This window comes from Neomonachus schauinslandi, chromosome 9 (assembly GCF_002201575.2).
Source record: "Neomonachus schauinslandi chromosome 9, ASM220157v2, whole genome shotgun sequence".
Taxonomy (NCBI): Eukaryota; Metazoa; Chordata; class Mammalia; order Carnivora; family Phocidae; genus Neomonachus; species Neomonachus schauinslandi.
This window is the reverse complement of record NC_058411.1, coordinates 12005228-12030953: the sequence shown is the minus strand read 5'-3', so window position 1 is coordinate 12030953 and position 25726 is coordinate 12005228. Positions and strand designations below refer to the sequence as shown.

At 38.6% G+C, this 25726-nt stretch overlaps 1 protein-coding gene across 1 annotated transcript in view; it reads right to left on the bottom strand.

Annotated features, from left to right (window-relative positions):
* The window catches only part of CATSPERB (cation channel sperm associated auxiliary subunit beta), a 97109-nt gene that overhangs the window by 30409 nt on the left and 40974 nt on the right, over nucleotides 1-25726 (bottom strand). The window contains exons 14-16 of the mRNA XM_021679637.1: nucleotides 17506-17650; nucleotides 6111-6265; nucleotides 3585-3739 (exon numbers count right to left, since the gene is read on the bottom strand). Of these exons, the coding sequence (XP_021535312.1) occupies nucleotides 3585-3739; nucleotides 6111-6265; nucleotides 17506-17650 (455 nt within the window). The remainder of the gene's footprint in view (nucleotides 1-3584; nucleotides 3740-6110; nucleotides 6266-17505; nucleotides 17651-25726) is intronic.

Below are 25726 nucleotides of genomic sequence, written 5' to 3'. Positions count from 1 at the left end.
GGACCCTGAGATCATGACCTGAGCCAAATCAAGAGTTAGTCACTTAACCCACTGAGCCACCCAGATACGCCCATGTTTATCTGACTTTTAAGAAATTTGTACAATGAGTAAGTACAAGGAAAAAAAATCTTTTTTTAAAATGTTAACTTGGGATATCCACATGCAAAAAAAATAAATAAACCTAAACACAGACCCTACACCCTTCACAAAAATTAGCTCAAAATGGGTCACAGACTTAAATATAAAATGCAAAACTATAAAGCTCGTACAAGATTAACACAGGAGAAAACCTACATGACCTTGGTCATGGGAATGACTTTTTAGATACAACACCGAAGGCACGATCCATGAAAGAAAAAAACTTGATAAGCCATACTTTATTGAAATTAAAAACTTCTCCCAAAATAAACTGTAGAGCAGGAAAAAAGCCTTTTTTTTCTCTACCTCCCTAGATTCTGCACTTGGGGCCCTGGAAGTTAAACTGACAAAAGACAGATTACAAGAGGAAAACAAATAGAGTTTATTAACCTGTGTGTCACGTTCACACACGAGAGACATGTCAGTGACGAGGAACTCAAGGGGATGGTTAGAACCTGGGGTTTAGAAAGCATTTTAACAAAGAACAGTAAATTTCTAGAGCAAAAGGGGTTAAGGCTTTCAGGAGTGCCAAACTGTGGAAAAGTTAATACACGAGGGACACTAATGAAAGCGAAGTCTTGCTTAGTAAGATTTGTTATGTAGATGCCACTCAGGTCTCTGGGCTGATAGAATCTCTGGAGATTAGGGATCATCCTGCCTTTCCTAGGAGGGAAAGGCTCTTGCTGATACCTTAGAAGCAAGCATTGCTCAGAATACCTCATACCTGGCCATGCAGTATTTCATGCAAGATGGGCAGAGATTTTTTTTCTTTCTTTTTTATTAAAGATTTCTTTATTTATTTATTTTAGAGATAGAGCTTGAGCATGAGCAGGGGGAGGGGCAGAGGCAGAGGGTGAGAGAGAATCTCAAGCAGACTTTGAGAAAAGTAAATAAAAATAGAAGGGCAAAAATACAAAATGCTGACAACACGAAATGTCTACAAGGATGTGGAGCAACAGGTGGGAAGGCCGAACGGTATAGCCACCTTGCAAGACAGTTTGGCAGTTTCTTACAGAACTAAAAATGTTCTTACCATGCTCTACAGTTTATTTTGGGTAACAGTCCTTTATCACGTGTGTCTTTTGCAAATAGCCAGTGCCTCCACCCCCCAATATGTGGCTTGTCTTCTAATTGCTACAACTATTTGTGGAAGAAACGAGTGAAGGGCTCCCCCTGATCCAAACGCCTGACTCTCTAGAACCTGCCTTGGCCTGTTGCTGACTTCGGGATTTTGGGTCCCCGACCATTGACCTGCCCGGTTGACGTCTGGCTTGTCTCCAGTTCTCTGACGCTGGCTTTGTGCTCCCCTTTCCTGACTTGGAGATGCCCATTCCCTAGTTTCTGCCCAAGTAGAGCCAAGTTACGGAGTCTGATCACAGATTGTGCTGTTCCGGTTTGCAAATACAAGTACCTCGCTTTTCCAAAGTTCACCTCACCCCACTTCACTTGGACAAAAGACCTACGTTAGCACTTGTTTTTGCTAACTGAAAGAAATCTGAAGAGAATTTTCCCTTTTACGAGAAAACGCCAAAAGTAAAAACAGCATCCAGCTTTTGTTTTGCAGCGAGCAGATCTGTTATAGGGGCCCCGCCCAGCCTCTTCCCTGCAAACTCCCCGCAGCATCTCAGCATCAAGCCGCCAGAGCACTGACCTGGGTGAGCACCTGTGCCTCATCCCTACTTATTTTGTGCATCTGTTAGCAGGATGTGTCCTAAGGTATCAGAAAAAGCCTAATAGAGGGTATTTTGTGGGGTCTGGGAATACTCAGAAATTTTTCCATATAAGTTAAGGATAATTCCTTCTTTGCTTTACTCCAGTTCGACTTGTGAAAAGTTTCATAGGCATGCTCTACTTTCAGACAGTGAGGGAAACTTGATTTGGATGCTTAAGAGAATGATCATATGCTTTTAAAAATAATCAGGATGTAAAAAATTAATATTAACACTGAGATTATATTAATCATGTTAATCTTTTAAGAAGTGATTCTATATGGTTTTTTAAAAAGTCTTTATTTATTTGAGAGAGAGAGAGAGCGCGTGCACCAACAGGCAGAGCAACAGGCAGAGGGAGAAGGAGACTCCCCGCTGAGCAGGGAGCCCGATGCAAGACTTGATCCCAGGACTCTGGGATCATGACCTGAGCCGAAGGCAGATGCTTAACCTACTGAGCCACCCAGGCACCCCAATTCTATGTTTTCTACAAGGACATACCTACAGAAACTAAGTGGCTTGGAATGTCACCCATACAAAAACCACTGAAAATAAAATATAGTTTTAGAGATTACAGGTACTTTTCTTCAACACAGAAAGCTTTATAATCCTTGTAGAAAAAATAAATAAAACCTAGATCAGCACTTTTTCTATCATATCTGATTTCAGTCTTCACCTCCACTTCTGTGTGAGCTGTTCCATAATACATGGAATTGTTGGCTATGGGACAAGGTGCATACTGACAGCCCAGTACAAATATAATAAACAGATATCAACCTGGTGGAACAGGACCCACTGTGTTTGGAATAGGGTGAGTTTAGGGGTGCCTGGGTGGCTCATTCAGTTAAGCGTCCAGCTCTTGATTTCGGCTCAGGCCATGATCTCAGGGTTGTGAGATCGAGTCCTGTGTCTGACTCGGCGCTCAGCTAGTAGTCGCTTAAGATTCTACCTCTGCCCCTTTCCCCCCTTAAAAAAAAAAAAAGAAAAAGGTGAATTTCTGATCATCCGAAATTGTTCCTTTTCTGGTTGTTAGATATTTCGGGAGTCGTAAAATTCATAATGTTCTTCAAAGAAAGTTTTCAGACCTTAAAGGTAGCTTTAAGGGTCAGTGGCTCTTGATGGTACCTTAGAAGCAAGCATTGCTCAGAATACCTCATACCTGGCCATGCAGTATTTCATGCAAGATGGCCTTCACTCTGTTAGATGTGTCTGTCTTTAGGACATGTGACAATGGCCATGTGTGTGAACCCTGTGGACAGTGTCCAGTGAAGCCCAGAACATATTTGATACTCAAGATGACACAGCACATTTCCTGATAGTGCCAACATAATCAGCCCCGTGTTTCTTTTTTTTAAAGATTTTTTTTTATTTTATTTATTTGAGAGAGAGAGAATGAGAGAGAGCACATGAGAGGGGGGAGGGTCAGAGGGAGAAGCAGACTCCCTGCCGAGCAGGGAGCCCGATGCGGGACTCGATCCAGGGACTCCAGGATCATGACCTGAGCCGAAGGCAGTCGCTTAACCAACTGAGCCACCCAGGCGCCCCCAGCCCCGTGTTTCTAAGCTTGGGGCATCATTCAAAGCACCTTGGAGTCTATAAGTGTACTTGGCCTTCTGAGGTATCAAAAAAAGACGTACTCTATTTCACCAAGAAAACTACTCAAAGAAGTTGCCTCAAAATTTAGAGTTTAGTAACCAGTGGGCAATCTAAATAAATGGGAGGCAAATCAGTAACTACCTGGAGTGTATCACTTTTCCCAGGTGCATGTTGCTGAATTTCTTGGTGTATATATTTCCTTGAGGTTCATTTGCAGGCACATATGCATAAAAGATCATTTCTTTTAAGGTGACGTACTGTGGCGCAAGGGCAGTTTCAAAGCCCATATCAGGAGCCTGGAGAAGGAAAAGAACAAAAAACATTGCATTTATACTATTTTATACTTCAATTAGGGCAAAATGCAAATATCAGATTGGTTTCCAGTGCATGTCACAACAGTACTGCTTTGCTTATCAGTAAGAGTAATATTTCAACATGTTCTGTTCGTATATCCATGTGTATGCAAGGGATAATGCATTTTTCCGTTAAGGAGGCAAAGAAATTCTGGGGAGTAAGGTTCAGTTTTAGGGTTCCTGTGCCCTTGGTAGAAGGCTGGAGAGCAAGGGTGCGTGGAAGCGTGTCTTCCATTGTGTAGGAAGGGTTTGGAGGTGCAGATTTTAGAGCTCAGTTCTTACTGGAGTTTTTGTTGTTGTTGTTTTTTAAGGAAGGGGCTGTGACGTATGTCTCCTGACTTGAAAGTGGCTGCCAATTCTCCTTGCCTTGGGATGGTCCCCAAAGTTCCCAAAGCTGGACAGAATCAGGATCAGAGAAGGGTGTGTTGAAAAGATCATCACGAAGGGGATGTTGGGGTTGACCTGGTGGCCATGACATGAGTAGGTGGTAGATAGTGTAGACTGGTTGGGTGCACAGCCATTCAATGGTGCCTCCAAGACCCATTTTCAGTCATGCCTTGTCCCCTGGGCTCTTGAGAAGAGGAAAGAGTGGGAAACAGAGGCGAGGAGAACCAGCGTGAGACGGAATCGATGTCCTAAGGCTCTTTGAAGAGCCTCTTGAAAAGGCTGAATGTGCTTTAGAATTCCCAATGCCATTCTAGCCTGGGAGTGACAAGAACATCCCACAAAAAGTGTATACAAGTCCAGCAAAAGGCCACACACGGACAAAAGCACAGGCCTTGGGACCTGCTGTCCGGGTAGATGCTTGATCCAGTAACTACCCAGTGGTGTGTATAATTTGGGCTAACTTATTTAGCCTTGCTGTGCCTCGTTTCCTCATCAGTAAAATGAAGATAAATAGTTGTTATAAAGATTTAAGAGGGGCGCCTGGGTGGCTCAGTTGGTTAAGCGACTGCCTTTGGCTCAGGTCATGATCCTGGAGTCCCTGGATCAAGTCCCGCATCGGGCTCCCTGCTCGGCAGGGAGTCTGCTTCTCCCTCTGACCCTCCTCCCTCTCATGCTCTCTGTCTCTCATTCTCTCTCTCTCAAATAAATAAATAAAATCTTTAAAAAAAAAAAAAGATTTAAGAATGCACAACAGCGCCTGGCACATAGAGCCAAATAATGGCTAGTGATTATTTTTTTCCAGAGAGGATGTATGCATAGTTAGTTTTGGGGGTTGGGAAGCGAACTCATCTTGAGGCTAAAAAAATCCCAACTGGCTTTTTATTTTAATAATTTAAACTTTCACATAAGCGAACTAAGACGTTTTCTACAAATTGTGTAGTGAAAAATGTAGGTTTCTACTTTTTTTTGATAACTCCCACCCTCCCGCTCACGTCCTTTGGTTTGTGTCTCCGCAGAGCCCACATAACAGACGGCAAATACACGGCAAGTCACATGGCCGCACTGGACGGTCACAGGGGGAGTCACGTGGCCTCACTGGACGGTCACGGGGGGGGGGGGAGGAGAGTCACGTGGCCTCACTGGACGGTCACGGGGACGTGCCCACCTCATTATGCGTTTCTCAGACGCGAGTGAAAACACGATCTTTTCAACTCCGGTCTTGGCCTGGTTAATTTGGAGTGATCTATTAAAACTAGAGCCAGCCTTTATTCTATTTCCTTTAGGACAAAGGGAGGGTTTTATTAAGCCCCAGTTTAAAACAAAAAATCTGATTCTTTGCTGACATACTGAGGAAAGTCCATTTTCGCGACTGTGTGCCCAGTGATGAGTTCTTAGGCAGATATACCTTCACAAGAGGCACGTTATACATTAAAATTATTAGAAAAACCTGTGTGTATTCTCACCTAGGAAGAAGATAATATCTCCTTTCCATATCGGCATTAGAAAAGGAAAAAATGAAGGGGCAGCGTGAATACAAAAGAGGAAGGGTAAACCAGTGGGAAAAAGATAACTCGTGTTTCTTGGTCAACCTTGGGAGGTAGCAAAATCAAACCTACCATGAACCTGGGTTGGAAGGAATAGGTCTAAGTAATAGCTTAGAATATCTAATGGTGTTGCTGTGAAGATATTTGTAGGGACATATTCTGGGTGGAGTTAAATCTATAGAACCCTGTATGGAACTGGGAAGAAGGCTTTGGAGATGTTCTCTGGTATATGGAGGTTTCTCCTATAGTCAAACGGAGCAAAATGCATTGATAAGAGTTTGTCCCAAGCAAAACACCTTCTCCTTTCCCCATAATTCTGTATGTAGAGTGTGGCATCTATTCTTAAAACAAGGCAAACAGTCTCAATGCATTGTATCACTGACCTGTCCAAAAATACCTTTAGAATTCCCAAAGGTTCTGAGCGACACATCAGCTTCAAAATGGTCTGGAGTCAGTTTATGTATAAAGCCCATGTGGTCGTAGTACAATGTGAAAATCTTATCGGAAATAGATCCAATTTTACTATATCTTGTTAATCCTATTAGGAAAGAAACAGAAGTTTCTTGATACAGTACAACTAGAGAACTTTCAATACCATACCTTGGGGGGAAAAAAACCCTTCACTTAAACTAAGGGGTGGGAGTAGGGCTTCGAGACTCCAGAATTAGTAAAACACATATTAGTCTTTGTTAAGTCCCTGGGAAGTCCTTTCCAGGCTGCATCTCATTACAGAATCTGTTTGCTAAGAGGTGATGGACCGAGGCGGACGAGGTAGAGGCCTAGAGAAGGAGAGGTGAGCGCCCTCTGGTGGCGATTCCTCTTCCTGATCCAGGAAACCGGACACCTGCATAGGTAGGAGGCAGTAAGAAAATAACCCCCAGAGACGCAAGGAGAATTATCCGCAGAGACCATTAGGTCATTAGCTATCCTAGGATAAATATGTTGAGCCAGATTTGGTGTTCTGTGTTTCTCTCATGCCTTAGGGCAACATGTTAAGCAGGACTGGCAGTAATCTGGTAGTACATACAACAAGCATGCACTGAACCAGACACTGGTCCAGAGAGAGAGCCACCTCCCCTGACTGGAGCCAGAGAAAAAGCTCACGTCTTGAGATGCAAAAGGCTGATTTCCACACCCCCACCCCAATTTGGCCAGACTCTCCTGGTCTAGTCTTCTGTCCCTGACCCCTGAACATTGGAGCACCCTAGGACTCAATTTTTCGATCTCTTCTCTCACGATCTCTGGAGATCTCACCCATTTTTATGTGAAAGATTCGCAGATTTAAACCTCCTGTCTCATCCAGATTTGCATATCTAGCCTCCTGCTGACAGCTCCAGATCCATGGCTGTCAGGCATCTCACACCAAACTCATCCCAGACTGAGTTGCCAATCCCCAGGCAAACTCCTCCACCCTAGTCTTCCTCATCTCCATCACAGCAATTGCCATTTTTCCTGTTGCTCAGTCCAAAACCTTGGTGTCATTCTTAACTCCCCTCTTTCTCCCACACCCTACATCTGATCCATCAGCAAATCCTACTGACTCCCCCCTCAAGATAGAGAACCCAACTTCTTCTCACCACTTCCTCCTGTCACCCTGCACAAGCCAGTATGATATGGGAAGAGGTTTATTATGAGGAATTAGCTCATGCAAGCATGGAGGCTGAGAAGTCCTGTGATCTGCTGTCTATAAGCCCGAGAACCGGGGGACTGGCTGGCGGGAACTCCCAGTCTGAGGACAAAGACATGAGAACCGAGAACCAGAAAGACGACTGGTTTAAGTCCCAGTCCAAGGACAGGAGAAGACTGATGTCCCAGCTCACAAGGAGGCAGGAAGCAAACAGGGTGAATTCCACTTTCCTTCACCCTTTCGTTCTACTCAGGCCCTCGACAGATTGGATGATGCTCACCCACACTGGGAGGGCAGTCTGCTTTACAGAGCCCATTGATTAAAATGCTAATCTCATCTGGACACAGACACATTCAGAAATCATGTTTCCTCTGGGTACCCCTTGGCCCAGTTAAGTTGACTCATAAGATGAACCATTATAATTGCTGTGGTTCAATATGCCATAGTTCATCTGTAAACATACACTTTTTTCACATTTTAACTTTTATAATTGCTGTGTCTTGCAATCATTGTCCACCAGGTGGCACCCACGCTACAGTGGTCAATTTGCTACACTTGCATGACTTGGTATCAGCTCTGTATTGTCTGTCGCTTGGAGTTTCCTGAAACACTAGTATAATAAATGTTGAATTTTATTGATGTTTAAAATGCCTTCAAAAATATTATAATTTGGGACGCCTGGGTGGCTCAGCCCGTTAAGCGTCTGCCTTCGGCTCAGGTCATGATCCCGGGGTCCTGGGATCGGGTCCCGCATCCGGCTCATTGCTCAGTGGGGAGCCCGCTTCTCCCTCTGCCTGTCATTCCCTCTGCTTGTGCTCGCTCTCTGACAAATAAATAAGTAAAATCTTTAAAAAAATATTATAATTTGGCGTTGAAACAAACTTACTGTCGGTGCAGTAAGAGAGGAAAACAAAGCAGGGCATATATATATATATATATATATATATGTATATATCAATAAAGCAAACGACACTGGAAGAATTACTGCGACCTCACATTTCCTTGTACAACCACAACCAAGTGTTTTCTAGGACCTAAGAAAGGAAGAAACTGACAAGTAGATGAAATTGCATTATCTTTTGCTAGTGAAATACACTCAAAGTGATAGCCTTATCCCACACCAAGCAATGCAATTGTAGGCAGGGGAAATAATGTCAGAGTAATCCACCCATAACTCAGGATCACTGTTAAAACGCTGTGTTAAAGTTTAATTGGAAGTTTTTCTTTGTGTTAATAGAACAAAGTCATCTTACAATCAATGAATTCAGATTTGGCTAAATAGAGGTTTTACAACATTCTTCTGTCGGCTTTGCATATGAATAACTGGTTGAGTTGGTTCCAAATTCTTAGGTAGTATTATTTTTCTCTGAAGGTTCTGAGAAGAACATGTGCTTGCTCTTCATTGTTGTGGCAGCAAAATCCAAGACTGGCTTGTTTTTTTGTGCCTTTAAAATTGATTTACACTTTCTATTTCAAATAATTCAGATGTGTTTTTTGCTTTTAGTTTAAAAAATAACATAATATTATTGTCAATTTTGGTTTCCTTTATTTTTTTCTATTTTCAGTATTTATTCATTCAACCATCCAGCCATTCAAATCAGAGGGAATGTGCTAGGAACTGTAGATGGATGAACAGCCACCACCTCTGCTCATCACTGGAAATTCCTCCAACTTGCAGTTTCTCAATCTTTAGCATCTATATTTATCATTGGAGATTCTTTCCACTTATTTATTCATTACACATATGGACGTGTTTCTTATATCTATGATATGTAATAGTTTATCACTTATATGGACAATTTAGTTCCATTTTCTTTGGTGTTATTTTCACTGTTTCCAAAGTAATCTTGCTTCTTTTTGTTTCACAATATGTGCTATTTATTCTCTATGTGCCTGTTCCTCCAGATCCATCCCCAGACTTTCTTTTCTCTGCCTGCTGCACTGGAAGGCTGACCCCTATGAATTGTATTATTTGTGCTGTGTTTCCAGATGCGTTCTGATTGGATTTGACCAATGAAAGGCACTAGGAGGAGGTAAGAACAAGGGAAGGAGAGAAAAGTCTGGGTAGTTCTTCCTGCCTTTCTCCCTACTTTAGTGATGCAGTTCTGACACTAGCTTTGAGCCTCCTACGCTATACCTCTTGCAGGGTGGCCCCTGTTCCATTCCAGCTTCGACTGGGCTTAGGTGATGCTATTACCTATCTACTGTCTTCTGTCTATCTGTCTATCTGTCTATCTGTCTATCTATCCATCTATCACCTATTTATTAGCATTATCCCTTAAATCAAAGGGACTGTAATGGTTTTTCTCCCATTGCTAATCTCTGGTTATTTTAAGATCATTGTTGGTTCCTTTAACTTGGTCCGCTGCTCTGCAAATAGTCCCCTTATAAAGGCTCTCCAGGTGGAACACTTGAGTGGAATTATGTTTCCTGCCAGGACTATAAGTGACACAGATTTTTACTAGAAATATCCCTGGAAGATAGAATATCGAGCCTGGATTCTAGGACTGAGTTGCTCACATATTTAAGGAAAACACAGATCACCTCTTTGCCTGGTAGCTACTGTGAACTGGTAATCCACAGCAAGCAAGGGCATCACAATTACTCAGATTATTACTGGTGCAGCATGAGATGGTATGTCTGTGGAGGGCAACACTTTAGATGATCTAATAGGGTGGCTGTACGTGACAACAATGACAGTTACGGTTTTTACAAAGACCGTCAGGTGGTATGACTTGTATGGATGTATTAAAGAGCTTACCAAAAAAAAAAACCACTACTCATGACCTTGAATTATCAACTCAAGGTCACAGTAGAAAATCTGCCAGCTATATAGGGAGAAAAGAACCCTCACTTCATACCACACACAAAAATAGAAATTTCACACAGACGCTATATAACAAATCTAAAAACAAGCTCTAGAAGAAAACAGGAAAATGCCTTCATAACTTTGGGATGGCCAGGACTTCTCAAATAGGATATAAAAGAAGCACTAGCCATACAAGCAAAGATTGACAGAGTGAACTTTTAAAAATTAATAGTTTTGCCCCTCACAGGACACCATAAAGAGAATAGAAAAGACAGGGTATTGGTTGGGCAAAGACGTTTGCAAGTTATGTTTCTAAAAGAGGACTCATGTCCACAATACATTAAAAACTCATAGAAATCAATAAAAAAGTCATTCCATTAAAAACTTGATTAAAAAGAGACTTGAAATAATTTACCAAAAAAAAAGATGAAAATCGACCAACGAACGTATGAAAATGTGCTCAACATCATTACTCATGCAAACTAAATCTGCAGTGGGTACAATTACATGCTCATCACAACGGCTTACTATTTATTTTTTTTAATTTAATTTAATTTAATTATGTTATGTTAGTCACCATACAATAAATGGTTTACCATTTAAAAGAGTAACAATATGAGGGCGCCTGGGTGGCTCAGTCGTTAAGCGTCTGCCTTCGGCTCAGGTCATGATCCCAGGGTCCTGGGATCGAGCCCCGCATCGGGCTCCCTGCTCCGCGGGAAGCCTGCTTCTCCCTCTCCCACTCCCCCTGCTTGTGTTCCCTCCCTTGCTGTGTCTCTCTGTCAAATAAATAAATAAAAATCTTTAAAAAAATAAACAAATAAAAGACTAACAATATGAAGTACTGGTGAGAAGGGGGAGCAACTGGAATTCCTTCGTATTGCTGGTAGGGCAGTCATTTGATACAGTCACTTTGGGAAAATGTTGACAGTACTTAATATTTTTTCCACAAAAAACTCAACAAACATACTTCATGATGCAGCGGTTCTATTCCTAGGTATATACCAAACAGAAGTGAAAGCTCTGTCCAGCAAAAGACTAATACAAAAATGTCCATGGCTTCTCTATGGTAAGCCCCAAATAGAAACAATTCAAATACCTACTAGGAGTGGAATAGATAAATACAGTATTCAGACAATGCAAGGCTACACAGCAGTGAAAAAGAACAAATTGTTAACACATGCATCAATATGGAGGAATCTCACAGTTATAATGTTGACTGAAAAAAAAAGACACAAAAGAATATGTATACTGCATAATTGTATTTATGTGAGTCTCAAAACCAGATAAAACTAATCTATGGTATTAGAAGTCAGAATAATGGCTACCCTTGGAAGTATACTGATGGGAAAGTAGCATGAGGAAGCTTTCTGGAATACTGCAAATGTTCCATACCTCACTCTACTTTCCAACCCCTCCTAATATTACTCATAGTCATTTTTGTTTGTTTTGTAATCGTATGATGGCTGATCATTAGATTCTTAAATGCTACTTCACAACCATTGTCTTCACAAGTATTCCAGCAAATACACCAAAAGATTAACCTGATACTAATAGAAATTGAATAAAGGTTTTGTTGACAGAATAGAGAATACATAAACACAGTGGTGAAGATCTGGGGAAACAGAGTAAGAATTTGGTGTTTTCTTCTTATCCTTGAACAAGGAAGGACCGATGAGAAGATTTTAATGATGATAACACTGAATTCTGCTGGTGGGTGTCAAGGATACAATACTGAGGTCAAGGAGACCTTGCTTTTTGAAGTCATATCAGAAACCTTTAGAAAGCGTGTTTAAAATCATATCAGAGACCAGAAGAAACTAGTTTGAAGCTAAACAGTCAAGAATGCTGACATATTAAAAACAACAACAACAACAACAACCAAAACCCAGCCTCACTCTTGTCTTGCAAACAATGTTTTTCATACTCCGGTTAGACCTAATCAGATAGCTCCAAGTTTAGCCCAAATTCCAAATTTACCCAATAATCTACAAAAGTGCTACTTGAGCATTGTTTGGAGAGACCGTATTTCTGAAGGTAGATCTCCTTGCCTATTAAGTTCCTGAATTTCAGCTTTATTTCTTTACACAATTGATAGCTTCACTGTATTATGAATACCTAACAAAACGGACAAAAAAAATATGTATGAAAACTTTCATCCTCTTTGAAGAAACATAGGAGTAAATCTTCATGACCTTGGATTAGGCAATGAATGGTTCCTTAGGACACCAAAAGTATAAACAACAAAAGGAAAAATAAATTGGACTTCATCAAAATTAAAAATGTTTGTGCATCAAAAAGCACCATCCAGCAAGTCAAAAAGATAACCCACAATGAAAGAAAATACATCCAAATCATATATATGATAAGGGACTAATAGCCAAAATATATAAAATACTCTTACAACTCAACAATAAAAAGACAACCCAGTTTTAAAATGGGCATAGGATTTGAACAGACATTTCTCCAAAGAAGATGTACAGATGGCCACTAACATGGAAAGTTGCTTAACATCATTAGTCCTTAGTAAAATGCAAATCAAAACCACAATGAGATACAATTTCTCATCCACTCAGGTAACCAAAATAAAAAAAGACAGACAATAACAAGTGTTGGCGAGGATGTGGAAAAATAATGCTCATATGTTGTTGGTGGGAATGTAAAATGGTATGCCACAGTTTGGCAGTTCCTCAAAATGTTAAACACAGAGGTACCATATGACCCAGCAGTTAGACTCCCATGTATATACCCAAGGGAACTGAAAGCATATTTCTACACAAAAATTTGAACATAAATTGTTCATAAAACCATTATTCATAAGAGCTAAAAACTGTTTAAACGTCGCCCATCAACTCAAATGTCCTAATAACCGAAATGTGCCATATCCATAAAATGGAATGTTATTCAACCACAAAAAGGAATGAAGTACTGATACCTGCTACAACATGGATAAAACTTGAAGACATGCTAAGTGAAATAAGCCAGTCACAAAAGGACAAAAAATGTATGATTCCACTTATATGAGGTTCCTAGAATAGTCAAATTCATAGGGACAAAAGTAGTTGTGAGGGGCTGAGGGGAAGGAAGAATGGGGAGTTATTGTTTAGTGGGTACAGAATTTTAGTTTGGGAAGATGGGAAAGAGGGATATGGATGGTGGTGGTTGCACAACAATGTGTGTGCACTTGATGCCACTGAACTATACACTTAAACATGGTCAAAGTGCTAAATTTTGTGCTTAGGTATATTTTAGCACAAAATTAAGTAGCAAAAAACAAAACCAAAATCACCAGCAACAATCAAAAAAGAAAAAAAGAACAATATGCCAAAACACACAAAAGAAAGCACTAAGGAAAGAAAGAGAAAATTTTGATGTAACAGGTCACACTACTCTAGACCCAGCCCTTTGAGGTCATAATAAGAGAAGGAAGCTAAATCGACAAAATCCTGAGGACTCTCAGTAGTATGCTCCTAACAAGAGAGAAGTTGGCAATGGATAAGATGGTACTCAAAGGAAAAGAAATCAAGCCCTCTTGAGTGTAGCCAGGTCTATCACCTTCCAAGGCACTGTACTGAGAGAACAGGTTCAAGTGCTACCCTGAGGAGGGGAAGCAAACAGGTCTCAAGAATAATCCATCTACAATACATTAGAGCAAATAGAAGGTCTGACCAGTGCTGCACACACTGTAATGATGAACTAGAGAAAAAGAAAGGAAGAGCAGGGATAGAAAGAAGACATGAAGAAGGAAAATGGGTAAAGAGGTAGGTGGCGGAATAGCAGAGGGGAAGGGGAAAGAAAAGGCAAAGAAGGTACTCATAGCATAAAAATATATAAAGAATCCAGTGGAGACAAAGCCTATCCCAAGAGGAGGTAAATTTTCACCCATATTTTGCATCAAAGGACCTTAATAAATTAATAGATTCAATAAAACAAGACCTCAAAGACCTAATAATTGAATAACAAAATGAGAACGCAGATCATAGAGATATAGACGTAAATGGAGAACCATGTTCTTTTATCATTCTAGGCTCCAAGACTGATGAACAAAATTCAACCAAATTGGAAAAGATTGGGCACCTGTCAAGAAAGTCAATCAATATGAGTGGTTTCTTTTACTGCACAAATAAATTGAGAGAAGCTGTATAGCCTTGATCAATGAAATCATAAAATTAAAGTAGACGGAGAGCCATATATCATTTACACAACGCCACCTCTTACAAGTCATGTGATTTTAGTTGCATCAATTTAATTTGTAAAAGTAGGCTAATATTAGCAATGTCCACAATAGCCAAACGGTGGAAAGAGCCAAGATGTCCATCAACAGATGAATGGATAAAGAAGATGTGAGATACACACACACACACACACACACACACACACACACACACACACACACAATGGAATATTATGCAGCCATCAAAAGGAATGAGATCTTGCCATTTGCAACGACGTGGATGGAACTGGAGGGTATTATGCTGAGCGAAATAAGTCAATCAGAGAAAGACATGTATCATATGACCTCACTGATATGAGGAATTCTTAATCTCAGGAAACAAACTGAGGGTTGCTGGAGTGGTGGGGGGTGGGAGGGATGGGGTGACTGGATGATAGACACTGGGGAGGGTATGTGCTATGGTGAGCACTGTGAATTGTGCAAGACTGTTGAATCACAGATCTGTACCTCTGAAACAAATAATGCAATATATGTTAAGAAAAAAAAAAAAAGAATAAGATAGCAGGAGGGGAAGAACGAAGTGGGGGAAATCAGAGAGGGAGACGAACCATGAGAGATGATGGACTCTGAGAAACAAACTGAGGGTTCTAGAGGGGAGGGGGGTGGGGGGATGGGTTGGCCTGGTGATGGGTATTAAAGAGGGCACGTACTAAATGGAGCACTGGGTGCTATACGTAATGAATCATGGAACACTACATCAAGAACTAATGATGCAATGTATGGTGATTAACATAACAATAAAAATTTTTTTGAAACGTAGGCTAATATTACCTACTTCAGCCAGTGCTGTGAATATTAAACAAGATGGTATTTTTAACATGTTAAGCACAAATGCAGCTCAGTAAGTAGGAGCTATTATTGTCTTTTGGGAAAGTCAAACATCACAGAAACTGTAAATGAGAACATAGCATGATGACCCAGGGTTCTGTTCTTTAGGGCTGTTCACAGGACCCTACTTTTGTAGACCCTAACGCTCCACCACACCTTGGAGGTACTGGGAAGACAGCAGAGCAGGAAGTACCAGGAATCTGTCTGCTCACCTGGACAACAGTTGCACTGGCAGAATCTATCTGATGTAATTATTTTAGAATTCTGGAGTCTAGTGAAGGCTTGCAACTTCCAGAGGAAGACTTGGATGGTAAATTGTGGTTAATCTCAGCCCTTAGCAGTAGCTACCCATCTTCCACCAAAGGCACCCGGCAGGGCTGTGCACACATTCCTGGGGCAGTTTACAGGAGCCAGGGTGCGCAAGAAGGACCCTGTCCTCCAAATATTGGGGATCTGTGTTCTGATATTTTCATGACAAAAATACTTAACAGACTAGGAATAAAAGGAGATTACCTCAACATAATAAAAGCCATATATGAGAAATCCACAGTGAACATTATACTCAATGGTAAAAGACTGAAAACTTTTCCTCTAAGATCAGGAATGAGGCAAGGATGCCTGCTTTTTACCACTTCTACTCGATATAGTATTGGAAGTTTTAGCCAGAGCAATTAGGCAAGAAAAAAATAAAAGGCATCCAAATCACAAAGGAAGAAATAAAATTATCTCTCTTCACAGTGCTATGATCCTGTATGTAGAAACCCTAATGATTCTACAAAAAAAAATTATTAGAATAAATGAATTCAGCAAAGTAGCACAATATAAAATCAACACACAAAAATCAGTTGTCTTACTAATTAAGAAAACAATTCCATTTATAATATCATCCAAAAAAATACACAGGAATTAACTTAACCAAAGAGATTTAAGGCAACCCACAGAAGGGGAAAAAATATTTGCAAATGTTTGATAAAGGATTAGTATCCAGAATATACAGAGAACTTCTTTAACTCAGCAATTAAAAAAACAAGCAATCTGATTAATAAATTGGCAAAGGACCTGAATAGAAATTTCTGCTAAGAAGATATACAAATGGCCAATAAACACAAGAAAAGATGCTCAATCGTTAGGAAAATGCAAATCAAAACTAAGAGACCCTACTTCACATCCATTAGGATGACCACTATCAAAAGAAAAACAAAAACAAAACTGAAAATAACAAATGTTGGCAAGGATGCAGAGAAATTAAAACTCTCTTATACTGGCAGTGGGAATGTAAAATGGTACAGCTACTGTGGAAAAGAGAATTGTAAGGTCCAAAAAATTAAAAACAGAATTACCATGCAGTAATTCCACTTCTGGGTATATACCCAAAAGAGTTGAAAGCTCAGGGTTTCAAAGGGATATTTGTACACCTATGTTCATAGCAGTGCCATTCAAAATAGCTAAAACATGAAAGTGACACAAATGTCCCTTGTTGGATGAATAGATAAGCAAAATGTCATGTATATACAATGGGATATTATTCAGCCTTACAAATGAAGGAAATTCTGATACATGCTACAGTATGGATATACCTTGAGAACATTCTGCTAAGTGAAATAACCCAGTCACAAAAGGACAAATACTATATGATTCCACTTATATGAGGTACCTAGAGTAGTCAAAATCGTAGAGACAGAAAATAGAATGGTGGTTCCTGGGGCTGTGGGAAGGCAGAAAATGAGGATTTATTATTTTTATTTTTTAAAGATTTATTTATTTATTTGAGAGAGAGAGCGTGTGCACGCGCAAGTGAGAGCATGTGCGGGGGTGGGTGGAGGGGTAAAGGGAGAAGAGACTCTTAAGCAGACTCTGTGCTGAGCATGGAGCCTGACAGGGGGCTCCATCTCACAACCCTGAGATCATGACCTGAGCCTAAACCAAGAGTCAGTCACCCAACTGGCTGTACCACCCAGGAGCCCCATGAGGATTTATTTTTTATGGGATATAGAGTTTCAGTTTTACAAGATAGAAAGAGTTCTGGAGATGGATGGTGCTGATGACTGCAGAAATTTTGAATGTATTTAATACCACCAAACTGTATACTTAAAAATGAGTAGGATGGTCAGCTTTATGTTATGCGTATCTTACCACAATGAAAATAATTTTTAAAAACCTGTCACCTCTAATAGGTTTGAGACTTTAAGATTAGTTGATTAATATGGCAGATTTTTTTCATCTATGTTCTAATCCCTGGCTCACATGTAGTTCTTACACCAATAAAAGTGAATTTCTCACCTGCCTTTGTCAAGTAAACATTTCCACTTTGGGAAACAAAAGTAATATCTGAAGTATAAAAACTATGGTAAGTATTCTTTATGATATCATCATGAAAATCAGCCAATAATTCAAAGGTGTTGCCGCCGTCGATTGAAAGCCATACCTAAGGGAATAAAAAGATAAAACCTCTCAAGAGGCTGCCCTCTGTCGGCATTAACCCGTCAGCCTGATCTTCCTACATAAGAAAAGTCGGACAGCATGGCCTTTCTCATACTCCCACATCCATCACGTGCACGCACGCACATACAGACTCCTTACCCACTTGGTCAACGCTCTCTAGTTCCTTCCTAGAGTTTGGACGACAGTGTATGTGGCAGAGTCTCAGGTCAACACAGTGTGCATGGTGAATGTGTAAAAGAATGAAGTTATCCAATCATCTCCCCAGTGAGGTCCCTTTGGTCATAAAAGGATGAAGTGCTGAGTGTACTTGGATATGAAGGAGAGAGCTTACCTCATATACTGACATAAGGCTTTATGTTCCAGGCATCTGGAAAATATGTATGTGAACAATGAGCCCATTGACACTTGCAAGAGTGGGTGTCCTGGGACCTTAGTAAATCTTCACATATCCTCCACCACGTAAGTTTCTCTATTCCCTCAACTTTCAGTTAAGAGTTGCTTGAAGATAAATCGGATCCTGTATTGGATGAATCCTGCTTGCTTGGTACCTCTTTTAATGGTCTAAGTCTTACTCAGATGAAGATTTCAGGTTTTTAAAGTTCTTTTTAAAAATTAATTTTAATGACAAGTTATACCTGAAAATAGGGTTTTCTTAAATTTAAAACATTGTAAATGCAGCTGAAGTCTCTTTGACCACCATCCAAATAATTTTCCTTTTTTTTTTTAACCTTATGTTATATAATTGTGGTCTCCTCTGTCCCGGAGGTTACCACGGTTTTATATTTTAAAATTCTACATTTATATATATGTATATATATTTTCTATAACTATGTCTTTCTATATCTGGTTGCCATCCTAGCCCTTTAGGCTATCTTTGACCTTGTGCTGGATTGCATGTTTAGGGCACGCATATTACAGAGAAAATGTACTGAACAACACATGGAGACTTCTATCACTCAGAAACTAGCGCTCGTTGCTGACATAGCACAATCTATACTCTTAGACACAAGATACAGGAACCTCCAATTTTACTCTGGCTTTGGCTCCTGCAAATGTTACTAGTGAGCATGGTGGTGGGTGGGTGGGTGGGTGGGTGAGGGAAGGTACTTTGAACAACACATTCAAAATGTCATCATACTGTACCTATTGTTCTATAAGTTACATTTGCCACTCAACAAAAATATCTCAGATCATTTTATATTAGCTCGTGTAGCTCTTCACATTCTTCTATTTTGCTGCATAGTATCCAATATTATGGATATACCATACTGGAGATACTCTATTTTCCTACTAATGGACACTTAAACGTTGTATCCAAATGTTCACCGTTACAGACAATACCACAAGCAATATTCATTGACCTGTCTCTCTGTACTAATGTTGAAGTATATCTCTAGAGCAGATACTGAAAAATTGAGTTGCTGAGTTAGAGGCTATGCATATTTGTATAATTTTAATAGAAATGCTACAATGCTTTTCAATTTCCCTGAACCACTTTATATTCCCATTAGCAGTGTATTCCCAAACCTCACAAATACTTGATATTATCAAAAATTTACTTTTCATTTTTACTGATTACCTGAATGAAAACAATGGCATCTCATTGCATTTTTTCAATTTTAAATTATTGATCCATGTACAGCTCACTTTTACTTTTCTTATATTATTTCATAATGAACATGTGTAAACTGACATTCTAACCCAAGAATTAGTATGTTGCTAGTACTTTGCATTTTCTTCTTTCTCTCCAATCCTATCATCCTGCATCTTCCCTCAGAGATGTCCCATATTCTGAAATGAAATTTGTGTTTCCACAATTTTTTTTTAGTTTTAGCAATATATATGTATGCATGTTTAAGTAATATATTGCTTAAATTTACTTTTTGCTCTTTATAAAAAGATATCATCCATATATTGTCTTCTAAAACTTACTTTTCCTCCTCTCAACATTATTTACTTATATTCATACTTGTTGCATATAGCTCAGTTCATTTGCTTTTATAGTGCTGTATAATAGTTCATTATGTGAATGAACTGCAATTTATTTATTCATTCTCCTATTCATGGTCATCTGGATTATTTTCAGTTATTTAATGCTATTACTAACAGTGTCATGATGCAAATTTTACGATTTTTCCTCATATATGTGTTTCCCTTGCCAAAAAAGTGAAATTGGTGAGTCATAGCATATGCAACCATTGTAATTTACAAGATAATAATGCCAAATTGCTTTCTAAAATAGTTTGTAGTAATTCACTCTCCCATCAGCAATGGATAAGAGATCTGATTGATCCATATCCTTGTCAACATCTCATGTTGAGATGATTGTGTAGGTTTCCATCTTCCTTCTGTTAATGTGGTGTATTACATTTATTAATTTTCATATGTTGAACCATCCTTGCATTCCAGAATTAAATCCTATTTGTTCATGGTATATATAATCCTTTTAATGCACTCTTTAATTCAGTTTGCTAGTATTTTGTTGAAGACATTTGCATGAATGTTCTTTGGGGATACTGATTTCTAGTTTTCTTTTCTTAGAGTGTACTTATCTGGCTTTGGTATTAGGGTAACACTGGCCTCAGAGAGTGACCCTGAAAATGTTCCTTCTTCAATTTTTTGGTAAGAGTTTGAGAAGGATAGGTGTTAATTCTTTAAATATTTAGAACAATTCAATCAATAAAGCCATCTGGTCCTGGGATTTCCTTTGTTGGGAGGTATTTGATTACTCAAATTTCTATTCAAGTCCTTTGCCAATTTATTAATCAGATTGCTTAGTTTTTTTATTGCTGAGTTGTAGAAGTTCTCTCTATATACTGCATATTAATCCCTTATTCAATCTTGTAACTAGTTTTTGGTCTGTTCAGATTTTCTATTTCCTCATGATTTACTATTGGTAGGTTATGTGTTTCTAGGAAATTATCCATTTCTTCTAGGTTATCAAGTGTGCTAGCATATAATTTTTCATAATCTCATAATCCTTATTTCTGTGGTATCAGTTGTAATGTCTCATCTTTAATTTTTTATTTTAGTTGACTCTTCTCTTTTTTTCTTAGTGACTATAGCTAAGGGTTTATCAATTTTGTTGAACTTTCAAAGAACCAGCTCTTAGTTTTAATGATTTTTTTCTATTATTTTTGTATTCTCTATTGCATTTATTTCTGCTCTAGTCTTTATTATTTCCTTCCCTGTGCTAATTTTGGTTTGATTTCTTCTTTCTATAGTTCCCTAAATTGTAAAGTTAGGTTGTTGATTTGAGATTTTTCTTCCTTATTAACCTGTGTATTTCTAGCTATAAACTTCCCTATTAGTATTGCTATTGCTGCATCCCATAAATTTGGTGTGTTTTGTTTTCATTTTATTTTTCTTAAGGTATGTTTTAGTTTCCCTTCTTTTTTTTTAATTATGTTGTCAGCCACTGTATAGTACATCAATAGTTTTAGATGTAGTGTTCAATGATTCATTAGTTGCATATAACACCCAGTGATCATCACAACACATGCCCGAGTTTCCCTTCTGACTACTTCTTTGACTCATTGGTTGTTTAAAAATGTATTGATTAATTTCCATATACTTGTGAATTTTCCAGTTTTCTTTCTGGTATTGATTTCTAGTTTCATTCCATTGCGATTAGAAAAGACATTTTGCATAATTTTAGTCACTTTAAATGCGTTGAGACTTGTTTTGTGGCCTCACTTATGTTGTCCTGAAGAATGCTCTGTGTGTATTTGAGAAGCATTTATATTCTGCTGTTGTTGAGTGGAGTCATCTGATTATGTCTATTAGGTCTAATTGGTCTACAATGTGGTTCACGTCTTCTATGTCCTTATTTATCTTCTGTCTGGTTTTTCTATCCATTACTGAAAGTGGGGTATTGAAGGCCCCAACTGTTATGTTGCTGCTTCTTCCTTCAGTTCTTTTAAAGTTTGCTTCATATATTAACTCTGATGCTTGGTGCATGGATAATTTTAATTGTTATATCTTCTTGGTGAATTGACCTTTTATTATTATATAATGACCTTGTCTCTTATAACACTTTGTGACTTACAGTTTATTCTGTATGATATTAATATAGCCAGCCCTGTTCTCTTTTGGTTACCATGTGCATGGAATTTTTTTTTCAATCTTTTCACTTTCAGCTTATGTGTGTGCTTAGATCTAAAGTGAATTTCTTGTAGACAGCATATGGTTGCATCCTGGGTTTTTTTGTTGTTGTTTTTTGTTTTTATGCATTCAGCTCATTTTTGTCTTTTGATTGGGGAATTTAATCTATATGCATCTAAAGTAATTACTGATATGGAAGGATTTACTATTGTCATTTTGTTTATTGTTTTTGTTGGTTGGTTGGTTGGTTGGTTGGTTGTTTTGTGTCTTGTAGATTTCTGTCCCTCCTCCTTTCCTCTCTTACTGCTTTCCTTAACATTTCATTGATCATTTGTAGTGACATTCTTTGATTCCCTTATTTTCTTGTGCATACATCCTAAATATATTTTCTTCATGGTAATCATTACAATTACATAAAATATTTTAAAGTTATAACATTCTTTTAAATCTAATAACAACTTAACTTCATTGCATGCAAAATCTCCTCTTACACAGCTCTACCTCCCCACTTTGTGTTCCTGATGGCACAAATTACATCTTTTTATATTATATAGTCATTAACATAGATTTTGGTTTTTAAAAGTTACCTTCTCATTTAAATTCTATACAAGAATTAAAAGTGAATTTATGCACCACAATTACATTAATACAAAATGCTAGATTTGCCCATGTATTTACATTATTGGAAAACTTTTTATTTTCATGGGACTTCATGTTGCTGTCTGATATCCTTTATTTTCACCTTGAAGGACTCTCTTCAGGTTTTTTTTTTGTCCGCCCAGAACATAATCTTATGGAAGTTCTCTTGTATGGAGTGAGTCACTTTTCTCTCCTTTCTTTCAAGATTCTCTCTTTGTCTTTGACTTTTGACATTTTGATTATGTGTCTCAGTGTTAGTCTTTTTGATTTATTGTGATTGGAATTCTTTAAGCTTCTTAATCTGTGTGCCCATTTCTTTCCTCAATTTGGGAAATTCCAGCCATTATTTCTTTAAATAAGCACTCTCTGCCCCTTTTTCTCTCTCTTCTACTTCTGTAACTCCCATATTGCATTGATATGTCTGTTTGATAGTCCCTATAAATCCCTGAGGCTCTCTTCACTTTTCTTCTTTTTGCTTTTTGTTCTCTGATGTGGTGATTTCAAACAGCCTCTCCCCAAAGTTTGCTGATTCTTCTGCTTGATCACATCTGCTGTTCAACTCCTCTAGTGAGTATTTCAGTTCAGTTATTCCATGTTTCAGCTCCAGAACTTCTGCTTGACCTTTTCATAGTTTTTCTTTTTTATATTCTCCATTTGTTCATTATTTTCTAGATTTCTATTAGTTTTCTATCTGTGTTCTCTTCTAGCTCATTGAGCATCTTTTTGTCAGGCAGCTAGCAGGTCTACATTTCTTTAGGGTCATTCTCTAGGGATTTATTCTGTTCCTTTGATTGGGCCATGTTTCCTTGTTTCTTTGGCATGCCTTGTCATGCTATTATTTTGAGATGTGGGCATTTGATTATACAACCACTTCTCCCAGTGTTTATGGACTGGCTTCATGCAGACCCTTACCAATCAGACCAGCTAGAGGTTCTAGGACTTCTGAAATCTCTTATAAGGATGTGTTTTCTCTGGCTTGTGCTGTGTTTTTAGTTGTCTCAAATTGCCTAAGCAGTTTATCCCTCTCCTTTCAGACACCCATAAGCTCTTGCTGCCCCCGGCATGTGGGTGTAGAACTGCAGCTCTGAAGTGCTACAGTGATCCTAACTGTTTTCAACAGATTCTCAACAAGGCTGCCAGTTCCATCAGTGCTCTGAGTCAGATGAAACAGATTCCCCCGCCCAGCCAGAATGTTGGACGCTCAGTTAATTATTTTGTTTCTATCCTGAGGGAGGATCCCTGGTGGGGGAGATTTCCTCCAAGTTGTGCTGCATTAAGTCATATAGGAGGAGAGGTGTGGATGGATATGGAAAATGCTGCAAGTTTTCCTACCCCTTTTGTTGGAATCTCTTTGGCTTTAGGTTGGTCTGGATGCTGTAGTTTCTCAAATGGATTCCAGAGTTCTTGCAAAGGTATTCTGCTCGGCATTTTGTTAAATTGGTGTCTCTGGAGGAAAGGGAGGGTCTGAACGTTCCTGCTCTACCATCTTGCCAACATTACTCCCCTTGTTTCGGCAGTTTCCAAACAAGTCCTCTCAGTGCTCTGGGTTAGGCAAGATAGAAACCAGTCCCTTGAGTAGCCCTCAGACAAGCCAGAGTGCTGCATGCAAGGTCCACTCTTGTTCCTATCCCAAAGGAGGATCCCTTGAGCAGGAGGATTCCTCCTGGTTGTGCTACACTAGGGTGGCTGGGGGTGGGGCACAGATGGGCAAATTTTCCTGCCCCTTTTATTAGAATCCCTTTTTGGTTTTGCATTGGTTGGGGTGCTGTAGCTAATCAACTGGTCTCTAGAGTTCTTGCAAAGGTACTCTGATCTGTTGCTGACTCAATGTGTGTGGGAGAACAAATGCCTAAACCTTCCCAATCTGCCATCTTGCAGATCCAGAATTCTTTTTAATGAAAGTGATGCTATTTTTTTTTATGGTTACTGTTTTTTTAAAGTCTTGTTTTAAAATGCTTTCCCTACCTTGATGTGAGAAAGATATTCACTTATATTTTCCTTTGGAAGTTTTTATATTTAAATTAAATTATTAATCCATTAGGATGTATGTTGCAGTATGGGTATGTATTTCAACATTTTCCATATGTAACCAATATTTCCCATCCCATTTTGAGCAATCGCTTATTTTTCCCTCAGAAGAATCAAACAATTTTTGGCTTCTATCAACATTCTAGATATGATGGGGCTATTCGTGGGCTTTCTGTTTCATTCCGTTGGTCAATCTGTCTGTTCCTGAGTCAAAACCACATTATTATAATTACTACAACTTTTTAAAAAGTGTGAATATCTGGTAATGCAGATCCCTCATCCTTATTCTTCTTTATAAGTGTCTTGGTTATTCTTGGTCTTTTGTTTTTCTATATATACTCTTTTTTTACTTTATTTACATTTTTTAAAAACTGAGGTAGAATTGACATATACCATATATACTTTAGAATTAACTTAAACCCTACAGCAAGCCTTGAGATTTTGATTAAAGTTGTATTAGATATAGATTAATTTGAGGAAGAAATTATAAGACAAATTTCCTATCCACAAGTATGTTTATATCCATTTCTTTATAAAGTTTTAAATGTCCTTCAATAAAGTTTATAAGTTTCTACATATAGATCTTAGGAATCTTAGATTTATTCTTATGTATAGTTTTTTTTTAAAGGTACTATTTTTAAGTAATCTCTACACACAACATGGGGCTTGAACTCACAACCCTGAGATCAAGAGTCACATACTCCACTGACTGAGCCAGCCAAGTGCCCCACTTTACAGTTTTTTTGTATGTCATTTTGCTTTGTTTTGTTTTTGCTATTGTAAATAATGTCATAAAAATTATGCTTTTAAATTTGTTGCAGAGATGAAATTGACTTGCCCTTCCACATTGTTTAACTTTTCTGCTTCTTTTAATAATTTGTATGTATCTTTTAAATTTTCTATATGGGCAATCATATTTTCTGCAAGTAAATAGTTTGTTAATGACTTTTTAATGTTCATGCCTTTGATTTCTTAATTTTTGTCTTTGTCTTATTGCACTCCCTTCCGGATACTCTTTTACTTCTTAATAAATCCTTGGTAAAACTCCAACTGTGGTTAAATACAACTCTCTGTCTTTTCCACTGTGTATGGGTTCCCACAACTGAACACGGAGAAGAATATTCAATAATGCTGAATTGGCCGCACTTGGAATTCATAAGCACAAAGCATAAGCAATCATACTGACTTCCCTCAGTCAATCCACTCTCCCACCCCCCACCCCCGGGCAATTATTTCACTCTGTTCTCTTTTTTCAAATGCCTAACACTCCTCCATCCTCACTCTCAAA